This window comes from Dysidea avara, chromosome 1 (assembly GCF_963678975.1).
Source record: "Dysidea avara chromosome 1, odDysAvar1.4, whole genome shotgun sequence".
Classification (NCBI taxonomy): domain Eukaryota; kingdom Metazoa; phylum Porifera; class Demospongiae; order Dictyoceratida; family Dysideidae; genus Dysidea; species Dysidea avara.
The window spans coordinates 35,752,681-35,771,818 of NC_089272.1; the positions used below are offsets into that span (position 1 = coordinate 35,752,681).

The 19,138-nt window shown below is 36.3% G+C and overlaps 1 protein-coding gene across 1 annotated transcript; it reads left to right on the forward strand.

Moving 5' to 3' along the window:
- Positions 1–1,805: 1,805 nt before the first annotated feature.
- Positions 1,806–10,915, forward strand: LOC136263259 (uncharacterized). Its single transcript, XM_066057773.1, has 5 exons — positions 1,806–2,001; positions 3,145–3,424; positions 6,122–6,329; positions 8,968–9,080; positions 10,524–10,915. The coding sequence occupies exons 1-5, from the start codon at positions 1,873–1,875 to the stop codon at positions 10,826–10,828; spliced, it is 1,035 nt and encodes a 344-aa protein (XP_065913845.1). The 5' UTR covers positions 1,806–1,872; the 3' UTR covers positions 10,829–10,915.
- Positions 10,916–19,138: the final 8,223 nt, after the last annotated feature.

Below are 19,138 nucleotides of genomic sequence, written 5' to 3' on the forward strand. Positions count from 1 at the left end.
ACAGCTGAATTATAAAGGTTTAGTGTTAAATTTTTGAATTAGTTGTATATGACCATTCATTCTTGGCCGCTTCAGATATCAGCCATTTCAGTTGCCAGTTACTTTCATGTATACACCTGTTTTATAGCCGAGGTGTTCTTACAAGGAATTAAACTTTAGTAATTGTATTCTTGGCCGCTTCAGATATCAGCTCTTTAAGTTACCAGTTACTTTTCACTTCAGCTAAGCTGATTTTTCTTTTTCTTTTTTACATTGGGTTCCAGGTACTTGTAGTTTCTTGGGCGCGCCTTTTTTACAGCGAAGGTGTTTTTGGGGTGGTAATACATACTTTTAATTGCAACATACAAGTAGGAGGTATGTATACAGTAGTTGCTTTAAAGTTATTTTAAAAGGAAAATGTGAAGCTTGATCAAGTAAAGGGTACATCCACCAGATGCTGTAGCTGCAGCTTATAAAGATGTTTAAATTTCACTAGAATTAATGCTTTATAGTTGCAACTAAAGTATTTCAACCCAAGTAACAAGTTTGTACCACTAACTACCACTAACTATTAGATATTCTATTAAAAGAAGTTATTCACACACTAATGTTTCAAATAGAATTGATGTCATGTGATTCAATGGTATATATTATATTAAAATGTATAGAATTTTAGCTTTTGAGTGATTGGTATGGCAGGATGTTTGGCACATTGGCGGGATAGTAGTACACACTACACAGGTCAAAAAAGAGAAGTTCAGTTTCAGTAAACACACTGGTATTTGTATATCTTGTAGTTTTAATGAGTGATATTCTATTAAAGTAGTTGACTGTTCTATTAGAGTATTTTGATGTTTAGCAGCTTTTTAGTGGTTTTATCTCTGAAATATAACTTTGATTCCTAGAAAATATCTCTTTCCTTCTTGTTCTTTCTTGCCCATGTATACTTACAGTGTAAGATGCAATTGCACCAGTACTGTAGCTTTCACTGGCTCCCTAGCTAGCACACAGTAAAATTTCAGGGATGGGTGTTTCAGCACTTTTGCATCCCCCTAAATCTGCCCTTGTAGTTACATGTAGGTAGTAGGCCAAAATCATCTATGAACTTTCAGCTGAAGCATAAGATGAGTGCTCATTTAGCAATTAGCATTTCAGTTCATCTTTCTCCGTAAAATTCAGAAATCCCAAAAACAGGAAATGACCAAGAGTTGGCCAATGATGAGAAGCATTTGGCAGCTGTAGAGAAGGTGGGATCTGATTTCATTCTCTTAGTGGTGAAAAGTTTTGGAGTCTGGACACCTTTTGCTTTAAAGACTTTATGAACAATTGCTGACCTTACCACCCCCCGTAATGGTGTTCCTCCTACACTAGCAAGAAAGAACCTGCTCAAACAACTTTCTGTTGCGTTATATGCCAAAATGATCCTGAGGTATTGGGCACTTCAGGGTACTGATGTTGATGACAATCCCCTTTTCTCTTAGTTATAGGTTTAGTCTGTAGTTGTAGTAGTTTATAGTATAAGTAGTTAGATAATGTATGTACCATGTTGTTGTTGTTTTTCATATTTACACATTTCCAAGAAAAAATAGGAAATGCAGAATTTTGGTGGCCTACGAAAAAAACCTACCCTTCTCCTGGGATTTGGAATTCAGAGGTTTCTCCAAACCTCTAAGGAGAAAATTTGAGAATATGAAAGTGCATGCAGTGTGTTAGCGCTTCGAAAAATATTTATGCTGCTCATACGCGTATACGGATATGGGACGGAACAGTCATATTTAGCGTGCGTCATTAAAAGAAACCGGTTATTACTGTTGTTTATAATTAGCAGGGACATAAGTGCTAATCCGGTGCGATCCGTTTTCGCGTCATTGCTTACCAACTGTAGCTTACAGTATGGCTAAAGCACATGACAAAACTAAGGAAGCAGAAGCAGCGACAAAATCAATGTGTGATTACCTGAGACTGCGTAAAGTATGGTTTGATGATAAAAAGCCTAAATCCAAGGCAGACAAGAAACTGAAGGTTAGTAGCTAGCTAACAAAGTTAGCTACGCTATATGGATAACTAGCTCACAGTACAGTGTACTATAACGAAGAAGTTATAACTTACGTGCCACTACAGTAGTTACCCACCAGGACTAGCTACCTGCAGAGCTGATGAAAATGATAATTGAAACAGTGGTAGCTAGCTATGTATTTGATGAGTTCGTGTACCATGGTTAGCTACTGAATACTGATTGTTGGAACTATCTAGCTGTGTGGAAATAAGGCATGCTTAGCTAGCTATACTGTTGCTTAGCTAGCTATACTGTAGCTAGACTGTAGTCATCAATGCACGCAAAAACTACACTTGCATGTAGTTGCACATGCTATAGCCATAGCAGGAATGTGAAGTATAGTATTTCAAGCCAATTAAATGCTTAGCATATAACTTTTAATGTTACCCTCCATTGCTGCAAACTTGCCATCCAGGAACAGTAGCTATATCAAACTCTTAAACCTTTTGCAGTTGCTTTTTGAGATTTCTGCAGTGGTAAGATTCAGTGGTGAACAGTACTATTATCTACTAACACACAACTATACATGTAGCTATAGTTGCCATGGCATTTTGAGGCATATATATGCCTCAGAGATTTAAAAATCTGAATCCTCTTAACTTGTACCTCGTATTTAAAGCATGCAATAAATGTAATTGTTCTGCAATCTCAAACTATTTAGTCAATAACTATAAATACCACAAAAGCACTGTAGAGTGTATGACTAACCAAAGTTGAGAATCCAGAAATGCTACAAGCTACTAGGTAGCATTTGTCTTATAATAGAATATCATAAACATACACTATAGTCTTCATACATCTCCCACTTACACAAGACTGACTTACGCTTAGCAGAATGTCCTCGGGCTAGGTAATAACTCATCTGAGGTATTGATTCCATACTTTGTTTATAACTATTCATTATTATTTATTTGTTCAGCTAGCCATAAAGTATTGTTTATTGTTTCAGTATATGTGGGTGCTTATGTATATCACAAGATGAAAAGCCTTTATTTATGGTATATGTGTTGTCATAGTGGCCACAGTGACCCTCCATTTTATATTAGTCTATGAGCAATAGTAAAGCAATTGTGTATGTGCTAGCATAATGTGCCTATTTTGATTGTTAGAAATGGAGAAAAGGATGGTTAGTATTTAAAAGTGAAAGCATTCCAGAGAATTCCACATTAAAGTATTACAAAACTGAGGAACAATGGATGACATCACCAGAGAACAAGAATGTTATTTGTGAGCCATTAAATGACATGATAATTTTGAGGAAAATTCACTTATCTGGAAAACCTCACATCTTAGCTGTGGTATTCTCATCACATTCACTTTGGCTATCTTTTAAATCACATACCAGTTTGACAACATGGATGGAAAAATTATCACATATAATAAAATCAAGTGAGCAGTAATATACTATATGGTATTTCTTTGATGTATTCTTTAATGAATTCAATTATTTATATAGTACAATAACAAAACATATATGATTTTCTCTTAATATATATTACCAACAATTGCAAAAAAACAACTTGGTATTTACTGTAATTGAATATTTTGCCTCATGATGGCTTAGTGTAAGGCTCAGTCAAAGTCATAGACATTGTTTAGTTAGGGAATCTGAAATATTATAAATTAAATATCTATAGCTACATGGATCAATTTCAGCCAGTGTAATCTGATGCCTTCATTCCACTGCAAGAATTCTGGGAAGTCTACACAACAGGTATAGTCATGACACATCATGAAGTTGAAGACCTGCACTGCATTTGTGTGGATGCAAGTAGTAACTTGATCCCTACTACCACTAGTCAACCTGCAATCACCTAGACTAGTCCCTGAGCAAGTATCTAAAAAGCCACAATGTCTACTATAGGACTCAAATTCTCTCTGCACTCAACCTATTGTATAAGCACTTAATTAAGCATGACTTATTGTACATCTTTGATGAACTATGATAACAAAATTTGTGACCATGCAGGCCTGCAAAAACAGGGCATATGGGCACATACTACATCCTTTCTTACTACTGGTCATATCACAGTACATGGAATAAAATATGTGTATTCTGTAACTTACTTTAATGTTTAAATTTACCATAATAATGGCACAAAAAGTTATGAACGATGAAGTTTGAAAAGGTAGACAAATTTTATATGCCCACATGCTCTGATTTCACAGGTCTGGTCACACACACATTATTATGTAACTTCATTCTAGATACAGTAAAAGTGACTAGCTATACGTACAAATCTCATTTAATGAAACTGTAGCTCTAGCATTCATGTACATTCTTGATGTCTGCAACATTATGCTGTCATTAACAACTTAAAATCTTCTATCACCTCTTTTAACATTGAAAATTTCATAAATTTTACAACTGGGGACTGCCAGTTATCTAGTAGAATGGTAACAGTATATAAATAATAATCTATGGGATTTACAAAAATTCAAAGCCCCTGAGGGTTTTTAATCTCATAGAACCCTGGCTCTTGATGTCTAACTTTATATTTATCATTATTGTACCTTAACAGCTGCTTGTAAACAAGAAACATATCAACAATTAGTAGAAACAAGCCCTCTACACCTCCCTCTAATTAAACATGGCTGTTACTATCCATTTAAATTCCCATGTGTTGCCAATATTACAGGTACGTAATTGCCATGTTTCTTATTGCCTCAGAACATGGTCTCTGTAGGACATGAATGTGGCACTATGGGATTTAGAGACTATGTTTTCAGTTAATCAAATTTCAGCATCAAACTTGTTGTAGTCTAAGAACAGATTATTTTGTTCACGATTTTCAATTTTATAGATTACTACAGTACCTATACCATAATAATAAATTTTTATAATTACTGTATTTCAAAGTAGTTTAGCCAGCAGTAAAGGATAGCTGTTAGTGGACCATCAGTACACTATACAATTATGTAAAATTAATACCAGTGTTAAAATAATTTTAGCATGGGAATAGAGATCGCTGAAAAAAGTAAAGAAACAAGAGTCAAACAAACCAACATTTTAAACACACAGAGATCTCTATTTGGACTCAAAGGATATGGTAGTAACTAAAAGTACTTTTATTGGTTCCTTTTCACTTCATATTTTCCAGTGGATCTATACTTCTTCCAAATTAACTTCTAAGGCTTCTTTTGTGGTTGGGGAGCTTCATAAGGTGGTGTTTAGGTGTGTGTTCTATTAGGATTTTGACAAAAAACATAAGCGATTTCTATTACCATGTCAACTTCAGTTGCAACTTTCTGTGTGCTGTAACACAGTTTTAGTACAGGAGATGCAAGTGTAATGTTGTTACACTTTGGATTGTAACTCTTTGTTGAAACTTTCCACGATTTCAAATTGGTATAATGATATATGCCAGGATCATATGAAACTATATATAATGAGCCACCAGGTGTATGTTTAGGCATGCAGACCTCAAACCACAGCTAAGTATATGAATACCTACCTGCAGCTGGGTATAATAAGTATATACTCACCTGTGGTTTAAGGAACATGGCACTATAATGCGTTTTATGCCTACTTGCAGACTAATAGCCCACGACAAATGGCAGTACAATTGATCATCCAAGCCTAATAGCCTTGTTCACTGGGTTACCAATCACCCAAGCCAGTGAGAGTCCACCCTCTGGATTCATTTTATAGACACACTTCATGACTTCAATGATGGATAGCAGCAGTTAACATTGATCCTAGTATATTTGTTGATATGAACGGACAAGTTCTAGGAATATAGTAATATGTATATACTACAGTAAGTCCCACAATTGATCATCCAATGTCAGTTGCTAGAGGAGGCCTACAAACAACTCTACTATGCCAAACTATGGCAAATTATGCATGAGTTCTGTTAGTTTATGTGTGTATGGTGTGTTAGTGTTTTGTATAATATATAATAGTGTGCATTAATTTTGAGGCATGCTATATTACTGTATCATCTATTTCAGTGTTTTGTCTTGGGGTTATTAACAGTAAATATCCTTTGACTTCGTAATCAGGGTGTATAAGTGCAATATACATTGTAGCTATGGTTCATACTATTTTATACAGTATAATGTGTCTATTTGTTTGTTTCTTAGAGCGTTATTTGGTCCAGCTAGTTAAGAGCACCAATGAAGCAATCAAGCCAGCTACTTATTTGCTACAAGTTCACTCAGATAAAATCACTGGATACAGGACTGCTCATAATAATTTAAAAGAAACTGCTTGGAGCTGGGATATATCTACATTTTATGCTTATCGAGTACACAAACTATCAGTGACAGAAATTGAGATAATAATTGGAAAGTTAGTTATGTGCTCATTATTGTTTGCAAAATTCAAAACAAATTGTAGTGCTGTAAATCTAACTAATAGCATTGTCACACTCATTCAATTTAGCAATGTTCATTCTTTGACAAATTGCTTTCTTACACCATTTCTCAGTTGTCAGGAGGAGCTGTAAAATAAACACAATACTTACAGTATTTGTAATCAATTTCGATAAAACCTGAATCTAGTTCTTTTGCAACTCTGAATACCTTATCTAATCAACAGCAGCAGTGTTAGAGAACTATCATTCTTGATTATAATATGCTTGTAACAGTCGATACATTGCTGTTGGACAAGTACCGTGCATAGTGTGCTAGCTTCTTTTCAACTAATACTCTATATTCACAGATACAATGTAGGCAAGAATGATCAAATGAACATTATAAATCACCTCCAATATGCATTTTCCTCATACTGAGAAGGGAAACCATTCATACAATGAAGCTTCCTGCCTTGCCCGCCTTGCCTGCCTGCCTGCCTTGCCTGGCCTGCCTGCCTGCCTTGCCTGCCTGCCTGCCTTGCCTGCCTTGCCTGCCTGCCTTGCCTTCCTGCCTTGCCTTGCCTGCCTGCCTGCCTGCCTTGCCTGCCTGCCTGGCCTGCCTTGCCTGCCTGCCTGCCTTGCCTGCCACCCTGTCTGCCTTGCCTGCCTGCCTGCCTGCCTTGCCTTCCTGCCTTGCCTGCCCTGCCTTGCCTGCCTGCCCACCTACCTGTCTGCCTGATTCCTTCAGGCAAGAGTGTCATTAACTACGGCTACAGGGTTGAATTTTTTACTGTCAGACATCACTTAAGCCTAACAGGTGCCTTCTGCAGCACACACAATGTACACATCATCTGCTGGCTTATCTTTGTCCTCCTTTCTATCCCATTTCTTCTAGCTGAAAGAGCAATGTGTTGATTTGTGGTATCTAGAATGTGATGGCTTCCTTACATTTGTAACAAAAAGCATCTGTATAGTGACTGGATTGAATGCAGAGGCACTTCTCATCATGTTCTTCATTTATAACACTGTATAGTGGGCTGAAAAAAACTTAAAACTAAATATAATGGCTACTTCACATTTTGGTAATTGATTGTTGGGATTTGTTCAGACAAAAAAGAACAACTTTAAATTAATATGACACCATCCTTAATTTGATGTGGTATGTGCTCGTTCTCCATCCATAATTGTTACAAAAGGTAAACAAGCAAGTAGAAAGAGTTTTAATTTTGATAAGCATAAAAGTAGTAAAACAAGGGAGTCTGCCTACACCTGCAGATGTATATATATGAGTGACCAGATTTTACAAAACCGATCCAAATCGCACATGAGGCAAAATCAAACTAACACCACCAGTGGATAGCTACACTATTGTACTAGTAGCAGTGGTGGATCTAGGATTTTTAAAAGGGGGTTTCTGAAAGTTGGTGTAGCTGAAGAAGGCATCTGATGACATTTCTCCAGAAATTTTTGAGATTTTAGAAGCTCTGAGATCAGATTTTAGGCTATTTTTAGTTACCAATCGCAATAAATCCAATGCTTTAAACTGTAAATACTATAGCTAACAATAGGGCAAATATGGTGACTGCAAGCTGTAGTTTTGATTGTTCTATTAGAGTAGTGACATGACTGCTCTATTAGAGTATCTCGATCGTTTTTAACGCAGTGGGAGATGAAAAGTGAAGTGTTGCTGAGGATTTAATAGCTATAAATGGTGGTAGTTAAGTGTAACTGCATGCATGCTACTAAAATACAGTGGTATATAGTTGTTTGCTATGACAAATTGTCGGTACAAGACTGCCACTGAGCTAAATTTGAAAGGGGGTTTCTATCGAAACCCCAGAAACCCATCTAGATCCGCCACTGAGTAGTTTTGACACTCCGCACCACTCAAACTACTCGAGGCTGGTTTCAACATACGTCTTTCTGGGGTGTGTGTAGAGCTCGAATGGCGGTTTTAGGCCTTGTGAAGGACCTGGCTTGGCAAGAATCAGTGGTTTACTGCTGGACAACCTGACAATGTTGGCCAGACGTTTGTTCTGTAGATTTTGCTACATTTCAACCATTAAGAAGCCAGCACAGCCCTGTAATCTTGTCTCTGGACTCGAATTGTGGTCTGTCTCCATTTTGAGGTCTAACCCTTGCCCACCCCCCCACCGTACACCCTCCACCCCCTATCCCTTTGTGAGCACTCGTGATACTACTTCGCTCGTCCAACAGCTCAGATTTTCTATCTTGTTTGGCGGGAAACTCTACAAGCAGCTACAAGTACTGAAAGTGGTCTGAAAGGTAACAGATTGATGCATATTTAGTGTAAATTTCATACGCGTGCTTGCTATCCCTAGAGAGTTATGCTGGCTTGAATTCTTTAAAACCGTTTATCTCGAAACTTCTAATGTGCGATTTGGATCGTTTTTCCAAACATATATATATATATATACAGTAAGTAGAAGGAAAACTTCAGAATTTTAATGGAGATCATAAGCATTAAAAGTAGCAAAACAAAAGATGTCAACTACAGCTGCGGATATACAGTGTACTAATGGACATTTAATTTCTATTAGGTATCATAATGTCCACTAGTATATATATATATATGTGTGACTGGATTTTTATAAGTGAATAACTTTCTTTTAGGGAATCTGTTCTCAGTGGACATTTCCATTTCATTGGACCAGATTTAGAAAATCTTTGCAAGTGTATTATGGAAAGCACTGTCAATCAAGACAATGATGAACCATATCAGTATGGTTAGTAGCTTATAGCATTATTTTTTTATTATTATTAAGCTATTCAGTACATGTGAAATTGTGTACATGTGAATGGCATAATCTAGATAATAGTTAGACGTCAAGAACCAGGGTTCTACGGGATTTAGAAAACTCGAAGGCCCTGGGCTGTAGCGCCTGAGCGCAGCGAGGGCGCTACTAAGGGCCTGAGGGTTTTCTAAATCCCGTAGAACCCAGTGGTTCTTGACGTCTAACTTATTTAGACTACAACTCGTTATTGTACCTTGAGTTGACAGCTGCTTGTAAATAGGAAATGTATGGCTAATTACTAGAAACAAGCCCTCTACACCTCCCGACATGGCGGGACCTCAGCGTGGCTGTTGCTACCCGTTTAAACGCCCATGCGTTGCCAATGTTACAGGCGCGTGCTATGTATCGAAGTACTGGACTCAGTGAGTGGACTACAACTCATTGTTGCTGTTGTTGTGCCTCGCCAGCTGCTTGTAAGCAAGTAATGTAGTGTTGATTAGTACAAACAAGCCCATTACACCTCCCTCTAATTCAGTACGGCTGTTACTAGCCATTTAAATGCCCATGCGTTGCCAATGTTACAGGCGCGTAATTATCGTGTTTCGTATCGCCTCAGAGCGTGGTCTCTATTGGACATGACCGTGGCTCTATGAGATTTAGAGACCACGTTTTCAGCCAATCAAATTTCAGTATCAAACTTGTTGTATAGTCTAAAGCATAATAGGTGCCTGAAAGCATTGAGCATAATGCTAGACTAAGTATAATAGACAGAAAACTTGTGCAATACTATAAATCCTTGCTTGTCAAAATACATATCACAGAAAAAGAGCAATAATTATACTGTAATAGTACAGTCAGTAACTCTAATAGAACAATCAGACAGCTGACTGTTCTATTAGAGTATGTAGATTTTTCTCTAGACAAAGATTTACAATCTCTACTTCAGCCACTTATTATTTATCCATAAAGTGCACATTTATAAGCAAAACATAGGAACTGAGGCAGAGCATAATTTTGAGCATAAAAGGCAATTTTTTGAGCACTGCTCAAAAGTCTAATAGGTAAAATAAAAACATAATCGGCTGGTCTCTATATTATTTTTGATGTGGTGTGTAAATTTTAACCAATGTATGATGGATGATAAACATTCAAGTGTAAGGAAAAATTAAGCTAGTGAGTGCTTAAACAAGGGACATGATATACACATTATACTGTAGCAATCATCATGACCAAAGAAAGGATTAAATTTGAACTTCAGGCATTTCTTCTGTACTGATTGCATAAAATAAATTTTCTTGCAGTTGTTGTATTAACTGGGCACCTATTTATTAGAAATGGCACATCAAGCTGTTACGGTAACACAACGTTCTTATTAGATATCACTAAACTATGCATGTTTATAAAACAGTTATGTAGTATTTCATTAATTTCTAGACACTGTGCTTGAGGAAAGATTAGCTGCTCATAGAAATTCTCACCTGTCTGTACAACAAAACCCAAGTTACAAGTCAATATCACACTCTCCAAGCCTGTCTTGTACCAGTGATTCAGGCTCTGATAATGCATTTGTGAATGACAGTGATGACCTATATCAAACACCATTAGATGCAAAGAAATTGGTACCATCACCGCAACCAATTGCAAGTGACTATGAAGTGCCTAGATCGACAACATACACTTATCTAGAACATGAACGTAAAGAGGCAGGACATGATGAATATGACTATATTGATACATAACTTGTACTGTATTCATATTGTAATGAAGTGCTCTTATAGTAATACTGTACATAGTTGTTGTTAATATACTTAGAGTACTATAATAGTGATGGCATATTATTTAGTGACTCAAGAGTGGCTAGGTGCAAACTGTGCTATAGACCATGTACAATCTCAGATGTGATTACACAAAAAGTTACTACAGTTTCAGATTTCTGAAGTTTTATGGGAAAAGTGAGGGCAAAAGCATTGAGCATTCTATTTCAAAACCGTCCCTATGTTGCTAAGCAGCCATGGCACAAGTACTGCACAGTGACCTATAGTAACTTACTTTATCAACACTCTTTCTTCTAGTATGATTACTTCACATTAGCATTTTAATATTTTCCTATCATAGAGTACTTACATTTTTGCTATCAAAAATGGCATCTTATTGACATATGTGATTTTATAGAGTTCCACATCCTAGATTGCATGGTCTACAGTACTGTATATTCAGTAGCTATGGAAATCTACAAATATGCCTTATGAAATAACATAATTAGCTATGGTGCCATGATCAATGAATTGTGCATGTATTACTCTGTGGTTATCCCCCCAAGAATTATCTTTGCTTTTAATTATCAATTATTGTAATCAGCTGACTTAGTAAAATGCTTAAATGACCTAGTATTTGTTTTGCTTAAGTTCAATTGTTTGTTGAGCTTGAAGTTCTCTTTGCAAATTAAGAAATTGTGTTCATATAGTACTATACAAAAAATAAGGCACACAAGAGTGATCATGACACTACAACATTGCTTTAACATGTGCTTGATGTGTGGTGTGTACATGTTCATCAAAGTGATTTATGATAAATTTGAGACTTACATTTTATTTTCATCTCACTTCTTATCACAATTCCCACAAACTATCTGTTTTGGTGTATAAAGCATACCATCACAATAATATCATGCAGAAAGTAATTCCATTACCCATACACCACTTCCTTCACGAAATTGATGCTTTGTTTAATTAAACTGTAACCAATAACATTTGACAGAAGTATCATTTTACTACCACATCCTGATCATAGTCATAAAAGGTATGGTATATATACTCACTTATAATGCAGCATGCATGTTTGTATGCAAAATATGGTGTATGATACACGATCATACACACTTTCACTGTGAAAAAAGAGGAATATAATATGGTATATCTAATGGCTTAAACTATACAAATAATCTCAGTATAGCCTTGCATTATACTAACTATCTTATACTTTAGTATAAACCCCATCTTATATTATGGGAAACAGATTATACTTTAGTTTAATACACATTCTTTGTATGGCTTTGTTTACTTAACTAAATGTGATAACTTTTTAGCTTCACCATCAGAGTCTCATTATTGTCTCATTTTTAGCTTCACCATCTCATTATACCATCTCATGTGACTTAAGATTTTTTTACTGTACCAAACAAAGTCATGATGATTTTACAAAAAGTAGCTACACTTCTGTTAATCACTATAGCTAGCTAACTAGCTATAGCTTCAGTTTGTTGTGATAATTTCATATGCACACATTTTCATACGGCAAAGCATATAATACCAGTAAAATTAATTATTCAATCTAAGAGTCATACAAATCTAGAGTTTCTTGCACAGTTAGCACAGCTGCAAAAGTTCGTAATAATGCTTGTTTAAAATTGAAGGGGAGCGCATGCGTATTAAATGCAATTAAGTCGCCATCTTTGTTGCTATTGTTGTATCAGAGGTTGTAAATGTGAGTGATACGACGGTGTATCTCGCGGAGAGAGTGTACGCGATCGGCGCCATCGTCCAATGAGCCACGATGATAGTTATGGACCACAACTGTACATCCCTGCTGGCTGTAGTGGTGAAGTGGCGCGGCCAAGTGGACAATTCCTTCGATGGCAGCAATCAAAAACAGCTCTAGATGAGTAAGTATTAGACTAAAATGATAGCTTGTGCGATAGGTTTAGCCGTATTAAATTGTTTATTGTGTATTGTATGACAATGGCCTGCAAATGATTCAACTTTGGTGTTGCTGTGTACGTATTACATGTTTTATATCCTGTTATATCTCAGCTTATGGCGGATGACGAGTGGACACAGTTCATCAGCCATCAGCGGTAAGAGTATGCATGGTCTGCTCTTACGATTTTGTATATTATCTCTTCAGAGGTACAGTTTCTTGTCGAACCTCTTAGTTCTACAGGCTGTCAGTGTACAATATCTGCAGTGCTAGTTTCCTTCAATGGCAGCTGCTTCCTTTAAAGAATCTGGTAGTGACCATATGTGGACAGTTTTGTTCTTTTTTCACGGAGTTGTTCAACGTCATCTAATTACTTACAGCTGTAAGTGCATTAAGCCTGATTGTGTTTTTATTCATTTTCTTTTCAATGGGGTAGGAATTACAGACTTGGTGATTCTTATTGCTAACATCTGTAAGTAAGTACACTGAGAGTGTCCGGTATACAATTTATATTTACCTTCGTTTAGGTTTGTGAAAACTGGTCTCATTTCTTCTGGGAACCGGTCTCATTTCTTCGTGTTTTTCACTACTTTTTATCAACAGCTGACGGCTGCTACCTTGTCTGGCACTGTAAATGAGTTGAGTGCTTTCAAGAACCTGTTCCGTCTTGTTTGTCCTTATTTCACTGACCATGTTCGTATTGCTAACAAAAGTAAGTTCACTGAGAGTATGCAAGTTATATTATATTTTAGTCTTGTTTCAGTTGTACTTAGTGATTACAAGATTCTTGGACTTGGTTATGAGTGTATCAGATGCTTCTTGTGAGCTTACGTAACACGTTAGCCCAACAAAGTCACATACTAAGTGGCTGTTTTATGTCTGGTTAGACTCACTGATAACACCTGTAAGTACACCAAATAATCCAGAATATGAATTATGTTTGCCTCCATTTAGGGTTGTGAGACCTGGTCTTATCAGACTTGTCTTAGATGTACATGGATTGTCGGTCTCAGTTTTAAAAGATTGTTACAAACTGTAAGTATAATGGTTGTTCAGTATATGCATTATATTTACCATCTTTAATAGAGTTGTGGGACCTAGGTCGTGGTTTTATGAGATTCTTATTGTTACAAACTGTAAGTCCAACGATTATCCAGAATACTCATTATATTTACCATCTTTGTATTAGAGCTGTGGGACAGTTCTACCAGACGACTAACAGATTGTCACAGAGTTCTACATAGTGATGATAATACAGGTAATTTGTAATGGAACTTGTGAATTGTATTTACTGTCTTACCTGCTGCAGTTGGATAAAGACTGATAAATGACGAAATTGATTTGATACTGCCATGGCCAAGGAGACATTGATTTACTAGCTGTACCTATTGTGATTTTAACATATTTACAGAATTAAATTCATTACAAATATAATTATAGAAATTATTTAATTAAGGTAGCCACAGATTATAGGAAAGTAAAAAAGTACAGTAGTATAATAGCCAATGTATGGTTGAAATAGGCTTAGTATAGTCTGATAATACACCGCAGTATACTAGTGATTTAATCTCTAATATATGACTGTCTTAAATGTATTCAATAAGCTTGTTATAGTAAAGTCCTAATCTAATAATATATGCTGTACTATTTCATTCCAATACTAACATAATAAGGCTGTTATATACCTTATTATTCTGAGCTTTTTTCACAGTGTTTCACAGTACAAGTAGTCACATGTATGAATTCAGGATGTCCCCATCCACCACTATGAGGATTACGTAAAAGTGGCTATGGCATGACTGATTAAGGCCAGGTGCTACCAAGAAATTTGACACAAAGTGCATGGACTCACTACAGCCACTAAAACTCTTGCGTGCGGAATAAATGCAAGTCATAATTATAGTTTTACTTTGCATAATGATTACTGCTCATTTATGAACGATGTCCTTCTGCTCTTCGCAGTATAGAGGACATTAACAATGTGATAACTGTTAGCAGGAGCAAATGTGCAGACCCCTGGCATTGAACGGCAGTGAGGCTCAAATTTAAATAGTAAAACATGCATCCCATTGTTATTATTGTTGTGCTTTGTTATTTCTTCCATAAAAGATTTGCAGGCAGCACACAAGTTGCACAGTTCAGTATATATACATATATATAATATATATATATATATATATATGCACACATTACTAACAGACACACTCACTATGCATAACCAGTAAAGTGCACATAGATGATCTAAAAACAATACTATTGATTTTGCAATATCTCACATTTTCGTTTTGTGGCAGAAGAAACCTCGTTAATTACATTCCCAGTAAAAATTTAAATATTCATTTAAATATAAATTTAATTGATCTTTCTGGGAGTATCAGCTGTGTTGTCTTCCAGTATGATGAATCAAATACATTTGGAACAACCACGCATACATGCTGCATGTTAGTTAAGTGCAAAATTTCATTTGCATGTGCACATGTTGTTCTTCAGTAAAAGCTAGCAAAGTAAAGGCTGGAGATAGCAGTAACACCATGGCAGTTGAAGAAGTAGTGGGGGCAGCAGAAACAAGCAGCAGCAATACAATTTCAGAGGGAAGTACGCATCCCCAGTGATACCTTTAAAACATTCATCTTTCTGAAGTTACATATGTGCATGAAACTAGTACGGAAATATTCAATTACAGCAGATTTTACATACATTTGCAAATTATGTAAATTACGGTATTGTTCAATCTTGGACATTTAAAATTGTTTATATGTACAGACCTCAAAAATGAGTATAATTGTACATAATGCAAATTAACATCAGGGCTGTCAAGAGGAGGAGGGGAGGGGGGGCCAACCAGACCAGTTTTTCCTGGGCTTTCAAGCTATGTGGAGAGCCCCAAAGCTTGGGAGATACTTTTAACCTATACACTCAACTGTTAGCACTTCACTATCTGTAACCACATAACACTGTTGTTTGAAGCCATACAAAATAATATTGATTCATTACTCAGTTTAATACCAAATTCATAGCTCCTGTATGTTTTTGATACACAGTCAGTTCCACTTATATGTATATACGTATAATATGTAAAAATTCATATAGCTACTGTACATAGCCAAATTTGGAACCTTTGCTATATATGGATGACACACATTATATAGTCAGTTCCACTTTCTACAAATTATGTTAGATGTCCATCATTTCTACATCCTTTGAGTTACTTATAAGTACCTTGTTTTTGGCTGGCTTTGAAATATGGATGGATAAACTAAACTAGAGAAAGAGAAGGAAGGAAGGAAAGAGAACCTTGGAACAATTTGGTTGTAGGGCAACCAGTCAACCAGAGAAATGTGGTGCTACTACAACTCCAAATAAATCCAGTGAACACCACAAAGAATAAACAACAGATGACACTACTGACATAGACACAAGATCAACGATGAGAGTTAACAAGATGTAGCTTGTTTGCATTCCTTCTCTAATCCCATTGTTGTATGTCTTGATGGTCATGCCAATGTTATTGACAATTATGATCATAGTGATGATGAGAAACTCTAGATATGCATGATCTCCTTCTCCTTGCATTAAAGAAAAAAGACAAGTGAAAAAAGCCAGTTATATTGTAGTATACAAATACAAATAGACGTGATGCACTAACACGTCATAAAAAGGTGTGCTCCCCAAGAAAACCAGGGTGGAAAATGTAATGGCAGCACCACATTCACCTGAATTAACCTTATTATATTTTTTTCCAAATACCATCACAACCATTTCATAGCTGCCAACTTTGATTCCACATCTTTTTTCACTTTTTTTTTGGGGGGGGGGAGTAGGGTGGGAGGGGCTATCGTTTTTACAGCTTGGCTGTTTTGGTATAGATATGATATTAAGATTGGTTGAGATGAGACTCACACCCACAAATTATATCAGGGTTATGTTCATCAATATGAGTGCTAGAAATGAATCTTGCTTTTTAGTATTATTTCTCAAGCTGCAGCTGCAAGATATCTTACCAAAGTGATAAGTTGGTCTTGAGTTGCTTTTGAGCACTCTATTTAAGACTGAAACATGTTTTAGAGGGGTTATTACTTCACAGTCATCTGTATCCAAAGCAATATCATCCCTAGCTTGCTGCATAGTCTTGGAATTTACAGTACTTTGTTGAAATTATAATTTAAATTGGAAGTATGAATTTTGCAGTTAACCAGTACATCAGTAGCATTACATGGATCAAGTCAATATAGGGTACTAAAGTACTTGTGTGAAGTGAAGGTTTATAATTTGTTTCGCAGAACTCTAATGTCTTTTAGAAGGACTGCTTCCTGAGCTCTTCTTCTAGTAAAAGGACAGGTTTAATGCAAACTGGACCTTTGAAGGAACTGGTGTTAGAGAAGCATCACCTGTTCGGAGGAAGCTACCAAAATAGGTTTTGGTTTAGAAGCTTCTTTGTTAAATTTTCTAACAGTCTCTGATTGAATTTCATTCAAGTGGTAGGTCAGTTTAGGAGAATGAATGGGTAATATTGGTTATTGGTCAGATAATGACGTAGTCTGCTTGGTCTGTTGGTGTTTGGAGGGGACTCTTTAACTCCATAACTACATAGTTAACGGTATTAAATTTCCTGTCAGATGAGGTTTGTTTTAGAAATTGTTTTAATTAATTGTCTTTAGTTAATTGAGTTTGTGGTGTGCACCTCAAATTAGCTGTGTGTACACTCGATTCAGTAAGTAGACAAGACACATAGGAAGCCATTCTAATGGCTTACACAATGATGATTAGGTAATTGAATAGTTTAGCTAATTGACAGTTTTACCTAAGTAACATGTGAAGCCCCATAAAATGTAAAAAGTTATATTGGGTAATTGATAGGGTATAAGTGTCAGTTTTGTGATGTCATGTCTTTTAGCAGTTACGTAGCTATAGGAAATGCTGATCAACCAAGTTACCACACAAAAATGTGCATATGTATAGCTACTTGTGTAACTATAGATAATTTTACACTAATGTTATTTCCAAATGCAGTCTCTGAGCATCTATATTTCAAAAATAACCTGGGGCATTCCTCCAGACCACCTAGAACATGCATGCAAACACTCACATGCATACTTGTCAACCTATATGGCTACACTTGAAACCCCCTATACAAAATAATTTCTAGGGCGCAGATAATCTTGTTTGGGACTCCATAGGTGGTTTATGTGGCAACAGCATGCAATGTACAGAAGGTTGTTGGTTGGTTGTGTGGTCTTGTAGAGCACAACGAGGACAGTGGAATGGTCTTTCAGATTTGGTCAAAATGTCAAACAATATAGTTTAGGTAGGCCAGTGCTATGTATCCATAATGAACATTGACTCACAAATCTTGGCCTCCTCAGTCAAAGTCAGTTTTCTTGCCTATTGACTGCCTTGTTGATTGGGGTAAGTCTTGTGGAAGGGGTCGCTTCAGAGAGCAACTTAAGTCCATTGAAGTAGCTAGCTATCCGGTCGGAGGTATCATCAACTGACTTTAGATCACGACAGCAGATACATATGTAGCATGGGTTTAGTGCTTCACACTAAAAACAAGTGTGCTATTATAACACGTCCTCAGTTTCAGTACACTACACATGTGCTCATGTGCATAGCACATAAATGTGTTTATTGTGCACAAAATGTGTTGAAATAACACAATTAAAATTAATATCACATGTGTTAAAACAGCACACTGTTTAACTTACAAAGTGTACTTAAGTAGCACACTACAAAACAACACACTAATAATAGTATGTCAAATTAACATATCAATGTGCTGTTTAGAGAGCTGGCATGTTGTTTTAGCACACTTTCATTTTAAGTACACCGTACTGTGTCAAAATAACACACCTTCGTGTTAAATTAGCACAAATGGAGTAGCACATGTGCTGAAACTGGGGACATTTTAGTGTGCTGTTTTAACACACCAGTTTTTACTGTGAATTGGTGTTGAAGAAACCAAGTCAAATATGTTGACTGGCCCAGGAGGGCACCGTTCATGACCAGTGGTACTATACCTTGCATGAATTGTACTCACAATTCTAGCTAGCTATAATTATCGTATATATAACCTAAATAGCCATAGCCATATAATAGCTTGAGGGGCAAAATTTTCAATGTAAAGCAATTTAAAATTTATTTTTGTGTGGATTTGCAAACCATTTCAAGGACAAAATTTTTGCTGCTAACTCCCAAAACCTCAAAATCAGCGAGAATTTTCTCCCTCAAAATATCTAGGCTATACAGTAAAGTAAAGCTAAAAGCTTGCCTTTTCAGGTAGCTACCATTTATATTTGAGAGCCACAGTACCACAATAGTCTTGCGTGGCCACTATTTTCTTCAGGGTGGCATTT